The sequence below is a fragment of the Alligator sinensis genome, unplaced genomic scaffold (assembly GCF_000455745.1).
Source record: "Alligator sinensis unplaced genomic scaffold, ASM45574v1 scaffold646_1, whole genome shotgun sequence".
NCBI lineage: Eukaryota > Metazoa > Chordata > Crocodylia > Alligatoridae > Alligator > Alligator sinensis.
Genome location: NW_005842642.1, coordinates 827,862 through 839,739, shown reverse-complemented (window position 1 = coordinate 839,739; position 11,878 = coordinate 827,862). Strand labels below are relative to the sequence as shown.

The 11,878-nt window shown below is 41.3% G+C and overlaps 1 protein-coding gene across 3 annotated transcripts in view; it reads left to right on the top strand.

Moving 5' to 3' along the window:
• The window catches only part of LOC102382505 (phosphatidylinositol-binding clathrin assembly protein-like), a 59,832-nt gene that overhangs the window by 14,183 nt on the left and 33,771 nt on the right, over positions 1-11,878 (top strand). For 2 of the 3 annotated variants that reach the window (XM_014524634.2, XM_014524633.2), the window contains exon 1: positions 913-964. The exons of the other annotated variant lie outside the window; for it this stretch is intronic. In XM_014524634.2, the coding sequence (XP_014380120.2) occupies positions 928-964 (37 nt within the window). In that variant the 5' untranslated portion in view covers positions 913-927. Of the gene's footprint in view, positions 1-912; positions 965-11,878 lie in introns of those variants that run through there. 3 annotated transcript variants of the gene reach the window in all.

Genomic DNA, 11,878 nt, shown 5'->3' with positions numbered 1-11,878 from the left:
CCCCACTTTGCCGCCCGCCCGCCCGCCCTTGAGGACAGCTGGGCCCAGGTGCTTGCCCCCCACCTGCTGCAGGGCATCAAGGAGGCCCTGGGCCTGGCCCGGAGGTGGCGGCTTTCTCTGGGGAAGGGGGTGCCTGGAGCTGGGTGCTCCCCCGGGGAGAAGAGCCATTGTTCTGCCTTTCCCCATGATGGGTGGGGGTGGGGGTGGGGGGCAGCAGAGGAGCTGGTAGTTTGGGTTCAGATGGGCCTGGCTGGGCTTTCCCCTCGCACGGTTTGAGTATGGAGGCAGGGACAAGCCTTCTGCAGGATGCTTCCTGCTTCTCCACAGCTGGCTTTGAACCCCCTGGGTCCCGCCGGCCGCGGGCTGCTGTCCATAAAAGAAGGAGCAGTGTTGTAGCCAGGACTGCACAGGTATCCTGCCAGAGGCCAAGGGTCTCTTAGGGCGATAGCTTTTATTGGCTGCCTCTTATTGAACTGGTGGCTGGTGCAATCAAAGATGTCCCCCTCAGAAGTGCTTCCCTCTCACTGAAAAGAAGGAGCCTTCCTGACTTGGGCCCTCGGGTGTGCACGTGTGGGTTCAGTTCAGCTCCAGGTCATTCACTGGCAACTTCGTTTTGTTTCAAATAGGGCAGGGTTTGACAGTGGTACATATGACTCCATCTAGCTAGCGCTTTTCAAGGAGGCAAGGCTGATTTGGTGCTCAGTATGTGGTGCGTTATTCACTTGGAAAATATATGATGTCCTGATGCTGTGCGAACTTGGGTGCTCAGAAGTATCCTGAGTACTTCAGAACCAGGACACGGTAGAGCTCATCACTTAACCTGTTACTCTGTATGAAATTTTCCCAGGGATTAGGGGAAACATTAAAATAGGAAACTAAACCCTGGTTCCTGTGAAGCTTCCAACAAGCGAGCAGTTTGTGTGTTGGATGAAGAGTTTATCAGATCTCTGCAATTTGATTCCAGGTGATACAAGTAATGCAAGCGAGTGGATGCTGGTTAGGCCCTTGGCAAACACATTATGTGTTAGTTAATTTGGAGAGAGCGGTTTGGACCTCGGCTTAGCTGTGTAACTCACCTGTTAATGTTCATCATGAGGTTTGTTGATTGAGTGCGTTTGCTGTGGGGCAAATAGTTTTTAAATTAGTACAGAATTCTTACAGGGGTTCTTTGTTGTGAATGAAAGTAATGAAGGTAACTAACCTATTGGGTGCCTGACTTTTAATAACTAGCCAGAAACCAACATAACAGGAAGCCAGAAAGTGGTGACAGTGTAGTGTTGCTCAATAGTTTGAAGGTTTCTGTAGTTGATGCACATTAGTGCATGAATGCAAAAATATTATTATTACAGTAGTGCTGAGTCTGATGTAACCTCACAAAATGAGGAAATGGAAGTTGTTTGGCATCCTTTCCCCAATTTGTCACCACTCTGAATTCCACGGAGATTGTGTTGGCTGTCAGATTCCTTTGAATGTCATTTGATATGAACCTTTGTTCAGAAGAATCGGTTGCTTGCAGGGACTCATGAAGAAAGTCCTCTGCTTTGACATTAGTCACTTGGTCTGGTTTTTCTTCTCTTAACAGAAAATAAGAAAGCCTGATATTATGGCTGCATTTCAGAAGTGGCAGGACATCATAGCAGCGGTTGAAATGTAATAATATTACAAACAGTATCTTGTTCACTGGGATTTCACAGGACTCTTTTCATTTTACAGTTATTACTGGGCTTGCCATAGCTGTGTTGTGGATGTCTAGATATGCTATCAAAGAGGCTAGGTTACCTTTGACCTAACGGTTATTATTTGACACAAATATGCTTGTAAACAAAACTTGGCCTTGCTTCTATTTGAGGTAATTGGGTAGAATTTTAGAAGCTGTATCATGCTGCTTTCTAAAAAATTAACCCAATAAATATACTTCCTTCATGGAATAAAGTCAAAATGTGGCTTGTGCCTTACGTGAAAATTATGCTGATTTTTATCCTGGCCCTTGCATGTATCTATCATAAAGACTGCTACATCTAATTACTGCTCAAGTAAGGTTTCAGGAATAACATTCCAGAGTTGCTACTATTGCATTTGGAAACTTGCCCAGCTTCAACCTACACTCTGATCAAGCTAATGCTAAGCTTCCTATCTTGACCCCTCCCTAAATATTAAGAAAAAGCACTTTGATATCAGATACTGGCGTCATGGATGAAAGTGCTACATGTGTAATGCGTGTGTAAGCAATTGGTTGGTGCCCTGGAGGCTTGTCACGGAGCTGCTAAGTAGTATAGCCATTTATTTAATTTTTGTTAACAAGGAATCAAAGCTGTGTGAATGAAAATATTCCATTTTAATATAGGTCACAATGTCCTGAAAGTAAATCAGCAGCTCTATTTTTATAATAAGGTGTGAGACCATAGTAAAATAATTTTCACAGTAGTCCTTTTGCATTTCTTGTAGGGTGTTGAGGGCATCCCATTCTTTCTATCTTTCTTAAAGTTCTTTTATTTTCCAACTTACCCTTCCACCTCTAACTTGATGAATCAGTAGCTCAATGGAACTAGATGTCTGTTTTTTAGAACCTGTCAAAATCATTCAGTTAGATGAATAACACTTTTCCTGTTGCTTTTGTCTTTGCCTTGCACTTATTTTTATATGAGTATTCTATCTCTGACTTCTGAAAACAAGGAAACAGGGAGCAGGTTACTTGCTGGCAGTTCAAAACCCAACCACAAAAGCATTATGGTAAATAAGAAAAGTATCCAAACCTTGAAAAGTGGTTGTGCGGGGGTATTAACAATAGTGCAGATGTAAAATTGTGTTATGCATAATATAAAATTGATATGAATTATGTAATTAGGCCTTGATTCTGAAATATAAAGTAGACTAAGCCAGCCCATGCCTCGTAGGATATCTTTTGGTTTCCTTGGGACTTTGTGTAGGCAGAAGGGTCCAGCTCTGAGAGTCCTTGGTCAGTGTATCATATGTAGCAGTTCTTGTTCGGTTTTTGGGAGTGGGTTCATATGGGCTGCTGAATAATCCTATTATTTGTGAGTGGGTTCATATTTGGCTTCTTCAGAGTTGAGTTTTCACACAACCTAGTGCTTGAGGCTGACTGTGTCAGGTTTGCAGTAGGAATTCCATTGCAGCGTTCTTCTCCATAGCATTATTGCTTACCATTTTTAGATGTTGGGCATAATATATATACAAAGTTAGTAACATTAGCGTTCATACTGAGAGTATTACTGTTGATGCTTGGAGTGAAAGTTGAGGAAAGAATTTGATCCTGCTTCTAGAAATTAAAATTCTGGGGCTTTTTTTCCCCCAAGGTGAAGTAATGTGGACTTTAAGCAAGCGTCTGTTCTTCCAGACATTTGGTAGCTTTGGTGATATTTTGTTTGTTGTTTGGGTAAGAAATTTGTAGGAATATACTATGTATTGATATCTTGGATTGTTAGGGGAACCTCATAGAGATCCTACTGATAATATTTCTGTAAAATATCCTTGTGACCAGTATATTTTTTTTTCTTTCAGGTATGTTGTTTGCTTGGGCACAAGTTTGAGTTTTGTCTTGTCTATTTTCAGGAATCATGAGATTTTTTTTCTCCAAAAACGTATTCTTCCACCTATTCATAAATAAACTGATGCTTTTAGTTGCCACTTGTAAGTAATGCACTGGTATATGTAGGAAAGTATAGTTGAATATATTCTGTTTTTATGCTTCAAAAAAATTAAATAGTAGGTGGGGGAGGGATGGGAAATAATTGTAAGCATCCTGAAAATTCCTTGACATAAAGCCACTTGTTAATACAGCTATTTAGTATGAGTGACCCAGATTAAGTTCAGCAGCCTGCTAGAAGTAAGCGCTACTGTATGCCAACATCCTCCATTACTAGGAGGGAAAAAAAAGTTTCTCCTCAGCATATAGCTTTGTGTAAATATAATATTCCAGTGAAATTAGCACATTAATGATCCCATCGTCAGATGTTGTTTCTGCACCATTTTGTAATAAATTCTTTACTGACCTGTCTCTCTTCCTTATCAAGCAGTGCTTGTGCATTTAAATCCTCTTCAAGTATTATTGCATATGTAAATGTAGGATAGGTGATGATGAAGCCTTGATGAAAGGAAATACCCAGCTTCATTTTTACTATTGATGAGCTGATGATGTTTTTAAGACAATTTTCCAATCAATTATAGCCAATGTATTTGTTAGTAGACCAGTCTGTCAGGACAGTCATTTAGTAGCTTTTATTGTTCACTTTATCAAAGTAATCCCTATTTATCTGACCCTTAAAGAAGGACAAGATATTTGTAGAATTGGAGACTACTAAAATTGTGAATTTTTGCTTACTTTCTCTGCTTCTGACTTTGAGAGGGACCTATTCTATAAAAGTAATAAAAAAGTCAGGTAAAGATTAATGTTGAATATAGTGTACTATTGAGGAGGAATGAACAAGGCTAGTATATGGTATGCTATAAAATATATTGATATTGGGGTGCTGTAAAATGTTATGAAATATTTGGCCTAGGATTTAAAGACACTGGATGGTCTTCCAGCTGAAGAGTTTGACGCAACCATAGCAAATAAGTTTAAAACAAACATGATAAAATGTAGTTGGCTTAGTGTCCAGACCATTTTAATCTAGGGAAAATTTTGGTGGAGACATGCAGTTTTGTGTTTCAGTTGATTAAAAATATGCATGTGCCACAGTCAATCAACAGTTACGCAGGAACTGGAGATAAGGATTGGCTAATTCTTGTTAGGGCAAAGACAGTCCTCGTTAGACTGAAGACACAACTCAGAATATGCCAGTTCCTACCTTTTATTTGCTTTTTGACTATGGAAAAATAATAGAGCAATCTTTCTGTTGCAAGGAAGTCAGAAAGATCAGAACAGGTCAGAAATTTTTGCACACTGTGGCTTTCTATTTGAAATCTCTGGGTTTATCTTGTGATACCCAGATGTAAGTGTGTGCATGCCTAACTAGTAATATTGTGCAGCACCTGAGGCACCCTTAAAAAGAGCTCAGCCAGGATACTGCTCATCCTGGGGTGCAGCAGTATCCTGGTTGAGAATCACTGGCCTCATTCTGTGGCTGGAATGTGCTCTTTTTAAAAATACAAACTTTTTTGAATAGTTTCCTACTTGACAAAATTGATCTAAAACCTTATTTTAATTGCAGAATATTTATCTGACTTTATTTAATAAAAAATGTTCCATACTGAGAACTGAGGGGCACTTTCACTTGTTTGCAAGAGCAAAGATGTAGATTTGCTTGGCCTTAGAATTAAAGGTTATATAAGGCAATTTATTTGAATATTCAGTAATGATTATGAGGTGAGATTAGGCTGAAGAGATGGGACTGGGATAAGCAGGCTAGAGAGGCTATGAAAAGAAGGGACAAAGTGGAACTGATGAGACTGACCATTGATTTCCATGTGCTTCCTCCCAGCCCCTGGGATTCCTGAGTCTTGCCATTCCCCTGCTGTCAGCAAATGCATGTGAAATCCACTGGCAAAGTGTGTCTTGTCCCCTTCTAGTGCTCATCCATTATTGCTATCATTATCTTATTTCTTTAGCTTAAGTGACAGAGCTCTGGTTGTGGTTCTAAAGATTTCAACCTACGAGCAATCCCATGGATGTCAATATGAAGCCACTGGGTGGAATTTCAGTTTTATAATTAACTCTTATAAAACCAAGGAAATTTGCAAGTGTACCTGGACACAAATTATACCAAAAATCATTATCAAGGATGTGAAATGCCAGAGTTAAGGTTGCCAATAAAACTTTAATTCAGCTCCTTTGTGCATATGTATGTATTAGGATGCAGTCTAATTAAGCAATCGCGTTACTTTTCCACACAATTCTGGCTTATTTTGTGCATGCAGTGGGCCAAATCCAAGACTGAGTTAAGGTTATGCAGTGAAGAAAGCTGTTGCAGAAGTGTAGCAAAAGAGTTTGGAGGCTATAAGAAGAGAGAGGATTGTCTCCTGGCTAAGACCATGGATAATTTAATTCTCTCTCTCCCTTAGCATCATTTAGGAATTCTGGAAACCTGTAGATTCAATTTAGCTCCAATTTGTCGTGCTCTACTTCATGCACTGAGTAAGGTTGGGGTCTTAAAAGGTATTTTTTTATTACATGTTTATATATTATAGTACTGTCATCATGCACATATACTGTACACAAGCAGTCTCCTATCATACCCTAACTTTTTTTTGAGTGCCTAACTTAAAATCCTTAATGTTCTCTTGACATTTTGTGTGTGAATGGTTGGATTTCCTGAAGCATATTCCACATATTTAATATGTTAAAAAAATGTTTTTGGTTTATTTGTTTTCCCTCCAACCTTCAAGATCTGACTGTAGATAACAAGTGAAACATTTTAATACCATTCTTTGTATCGTTGTCCACAACCTTGAAACTCCTGAGAAACTCATAAGATTATTTACCTCTCCCATTCATACTTTGCTTTCAACTCTGAAGTTTCCTGGAGGGAGATCTTACAACATTACTCTCAGCCTGTGAAAAAAGAATATTAAGAAAATATCTTGTGTAGAAATGCAGACCATATCAATTAAGCCCTTGACCCCTGTTTGTTTTCCTTAACTTTACTGCAGAGCGGACTTGAGCTCCCAGCCAAGTGTGATAGACTTGGGTATTTGGCCAGCCAAAAATTCTTGTTCTGTTGACCTATTCAATATTGACAAATAATAGTCAAATATTAGAAGAATTTATTTATGAGAACACTGAGAAGCGAGACTAATCTTTAGCAGTTTAGATACTTTTACTAACTACAAAAAATAAGTTTTTCATAATAGTTAACTATGAAATCAACATTTGTTACATTTTTTTAGAATGTAGTGACTATCAGTGTTAAGTAAGTGTAAATGTGAATCATGTTCATAACTAAACAGTTCTTTTCATTGACTTTTATTCTAAAACCCTGGGTTCAGCCCAGATGGTTACAAAATTTAAAAAAAAATTAAACAAAACATATCAACTGTAAAAGAAAAAAGTCAGGTTTTAAAATGTACCTCTGCTAAATGCACACCAGGCCAACTCTAAGCAATTTGCTGTTTGGAGTTGGAGAGACCTGCAGTCACAGCGGATGGCCAGTAGGAGAAGCTTTTCTTGTTTTGATTCTTGCACTCTGCCCAGAGGAGGTCTTCTGCAACTCCGGGTTGCTTAATGGCAGGGGGGTAGGGAGGGAAAAGAGTCTGGAAGAGCTCAGGAGAGAGGAACAAGGCATGGGATGCTTGTTCCTACCTGTGAGGGTAGAGGGCTGTCTTGACTCCTGCAGGATTGTGGGACAAGGCATGCAGTCCTCCTGCCATTGCCAACAAATGATATTGAAACAATAAAAAGGTAGGCCACCACTTGCACAAAGAGATTCTTATCCATCCATAGACTTCATCCATCCACCTATCCATCCATCGTGCTTTTCACCTGTACTGGATGATCTGTACTAGAGAGTAGGCTAATGAACAGCTGCTGCCCAGCCTTGGGTTGGTATCTTGCTCACTGTGCAGTGAAGATTCAGGTTAAGCTATTCAAGGGTTGATGGTCTTTTAGTGTTTTCCCACAGTTCTCCTATATATACTAGATGGCAGATAAATTATCACACCAGTTACTGAAGGGAACATCAGAATGGCATCAGAATGATTCATCTCACTGAAGACTGAGAATCATAGGATGCATTTTCTCTCCCTCCCTCCAAGGTCCTGGTGTTTTACGCAGGTAAACATGGTGCCAGTGTGAATCCAAGTATTTCTTTCTAGCACGGCTCATATTGCTGTACTAGGCTAACCAAGCTAATTGAATTCAGATGCCTAAGCTAACTCCACAGTGAAGGAATGTCCCCAAAACCTTTAACTTACACGTTGTAAGTCCTGTTGGAAAGTTTAGACTGCAGCTCAGAAAAAATCGGCTGCTTATACAATAGCATTGTGAAGCCCCAAGCAGACTGTATTCTCTATGGCTTCTGACAGATGTGGGGGGGAAATGCATTTTACCAGAAGAAGCAGTGTATTAGTTTGACCCAGCTCCACAGTGTCTGTATAGATCAGGCACTTCAGCGGGGCTTTTTTGGCCATTTATCTAAAGCTGATTCAATCAGATATTGGATAAAAGAACCAAAATAGCCCCACTAAAGCACCTGATCTATACAGATGTTGGATGAGCTGGGTTCAGCTAACGCAACACCTCTTCTGGGCATGTGCTAGGCTTGGCACGCGGGGTGCTGAGTTTAAATGTTAAATTTGTTAGTAATCATTTCCATGGTGCTTGTGTGTGTTGCATGGAACTTGTAGATCATGGAGACTTGGAATATCTAAAACAATGAGATACAAAGAGTGCAGTTTCAATCTTAAGTGACAAAGTGAAGAGATTCACAATTTTGAACCTTACTGCATGGCTTTTGGTGCTACTGCAGATTCCATATAAGGTCCATTTTTTTTAAACTTTAAGCCATGATCTTCATTATTTACAGCCAACACTTGTTTTGATGAATGAAATCTCCACAGAAAACCCAGTGAATATCAAAGTGTTTGTCATTCAGTGAGTAACTGCCTGACCTCATATAAGATGTATATCAGATGACTTATGAAATAGAAGTCCTGGGTGCTTTTGTAGGCCATTAAAAATCCCATGGCAACCTTCATGTGAAAGTAGGATGTTAATTTTTCCGTGTCCAAGGCAAATATCAATATTGTTAATTAAAGTAGGCCTAATTCCCTTTCAGTTTTGATTGGCTACAGTACCATTTGTAGTCTAAAATTGTTTAAAGAATTTCCATGTTCCATTCTAGAAATAGCTTTGTAACCACTTGTTTGAACTGATTTGAGTATGTAGTTTGCAGGACACTTTGAGATGAATGATGAATGCAAGGAGATAATGGAGAAGTAGCATCTTTTACCTTGCACATTAGTTTCCTCCCTTCATTAAATGCACATTTTTAATATGAAACCCTGTACTACAGTGTTCATTCTGATGCATCTGTATGCACATAAGTGCTTTTATATTGATCACTAGCTGTTAATAGATGATGCTAGAATGCAGATTGTCACATATTTGTCCATGATTTGTTTTTCCCCTCATGGTACCAAATTTAATTTAATATCTAAAAATATCTCTCTCTATAAATGAATCTACTCCAGAATTGGTCCATGTGTTTTGTTTTGTTTTTTTTTCTTTGGTTTTTTTGGGGGGGGGATGAGGTTAAATAATGAAAACTGTAACTACTTAGTTTGAGAAAATACTTATCAGCTTCCCAGTCTACAAAGGTACCTTGTATTCTGTATCCACAGCTAGTCTAGAAGAGGTGGAGTTCAGCTGAAGGATATGGGAACATAGCTAATATGTAACTAAAGCCATTAATACCTTTAATATGAGTGCAAGATGACACAGCCACAGTTTATCAGGATTTGTTTTCTTTGCATAGGTGCTTAAAAACGTAAAAGGTTTAAGCTTTGCCGTGGATCAAACCTTAAGTTTCTCTCTCATGTACAGCCCTGTTAAAGGGATTTCTAGAGTCAGATTTAGTCCAGTGAGTAAGTTTTCTGAAAGTATGCCTTTAGCTTATGTTTACTCTCCAATTCTGTAAAAACATTTCTCTTTAAATTTAAATATTTCCATGTGTCTTAAATATTCCAAACTGTCTAACACTATTCTACAGTATTTCTGTTGGAGTATATGGGATCCTAACCGTGAAATTGCTGAGACAACACTTGCAGGCCGCGTCCACACGAGCGTGGACGTTTAGTTCCCTGGTGACAACTAGCAGCAGGACACCTTGTGCTGCTGCTGCTTGTCTCTGAGGAACACCTGTTCCATGTGCCGTCTGGCATGCAGCAGGTTACCTGCAGTGGGGTTGGGGAGGCTGGGGCCAGCACTGGGCTAGCCCTAGCAGCTTTACCTAGGATCCTGGGGGCCTCTGAGCAGCAGCGGCAATCCTGCTGTTTGGAGCCTGGCCAGCAGCTGGAGCATGGCCCCAGCTGGCCAGGCTCCAGTTTTGAGTGGCACGCACTGTCCCCATGTGCACTGCTCCACTTTTTTTTTTTTTTTTTGGGGGGGGTGGGGGGGCAGGTTTTTTTGACCCCTGGACATCCAAGGGTCAAAAAAAACCAAACCATGCTGCTACTTTGCAGTGCAGAAAACAGCTGAATGTGAGGTATATGGCATCGCATGTGTCTGAAACACCACATGGCCACACTTGGCTGGATGCAGCCATAGAGTCTGAACGCTTAAGAGGAAATTTTGGTAACTAAATCAATACCCAGTTCCTCATTCAGGAAGCACTTGTAACCAAAGGGCTTGATCCTATCAAGTGCTATTTGCTTTCAACACCACAACTTCTATAACTTTTTAGTTGAGCCAGTATTTTATCTTCTGGTTTGTTCCTTGAATTTGTTTTGAGTATTTGTAGATCACTGAGAATTTCACCACTAACTTTAATGGGACCAGGAGTTTACCCCCAATATCCTTGCTCATGTGAAAGATGCTACTGTAACTCCGGCAAAGCTCTTATTTTGTAGTGCTAACACATCCCAAGATAACAAGTTTGCAGGTAGTCTCATTTGTTCCAAGGAGGGTGGATTACCTAAAGTTTTCAAATGAGAGTGCTATATGCATTGACAAGCTATATACATTTTTTTATATTTCATATAAATGTTGGAATATGAGTGTACTCCAAGTACTTTCTTAATGTCCTTTTAGAGCACACATTAGTAAAACTTAATATTCAATTTGTCAGTCTGTAGTCTTTGACCTCAACAAATCAATATTGCTAGTTTCTCATAAAGTATTTTTATTAGCAGGGATCCTGGTTTTCTCTGTTTAAAAATTGCAAATTCTCTGATAAAGCCTCCTCTTCCGTTCCCTCCCCCAACGCACTCACGCATTCTCTGATTAAAACCCCCAAAATCTGCATTTTTCCATGATTAAAATGAAATGCTACTGTATATATTGGTATCAGTTGAATACGATGTTTTATGACTGTATTTACAATTTTAACTCTTATTTGGAAGCCTACCAGTGCTTCAGTCATTATTCTAATATTATAAAAGCCTAAATCTGCCTGTCTGTCGGTAATGCTCTATTAGCGCTCTAATTGGCTGACAAACAGCTAATCAGAGTGTGAACAAGCATTTGAACAGGAGCTGGTGGTGGTGGAGCACCGCCTTGCAGGTGATGGCAACAGTACTGGCCTCGACCCACCCTTCCTCCCTTCTGTCGCTGCCGTCTGCAGGTCCCAACACGTGTTGGCAGTGGGGGGAATGGTGGATGTGTCTCCATGGTGGTGGGGGGAAGGGAAGGTGTGGGCACAGGCCCAATGCAGGGGAGGACCAGGCCCAAAGGTGGGGAGAAGCTGAGCCACCATGGCAGGGGGAGCAGTGGGCCCCGAGCTGACCTAGTAACAGGGAGGGGGGGCGGGGAAGGGGAGCACGGGAGGAGTGGGCTTGGGCCTGATGTGGGGGGGGATTGGGACTGGGCCTGAGGTGGGGGGAGAAGCCAGCCCATCATGGCAGTGGTGGGGAGCCAGCCTCCTCCCCCCTTGGGCCCAGTCCCACTCCTCCCCCATTTCCCATCCTCTCCCACCCCCCACATGGGCTTCAAGCCCTCTTCTGTTCCCCTGCCACTGCCAGGTTGGCCTGGGTCCGCTGCTTCCCTCCCCCCTGCTGCCGCCATGGCCCAGTTTCTCCCCACCCTCTGGCCCGGTCTTTCCCCACATCAGGCCCGGATCTGCTCCTCCCCTCCCACCACCACTGCAATGGCAGGGTTGGGGGGACGACAGACAATGGGCCTGGACCCCAGCAGCAGGAGGGAAGGGGAAGGAGGCCCAGATGGGGGGAGGCATGGGGCTCCATCCCCCTCCGCTCCCCCCCCCGA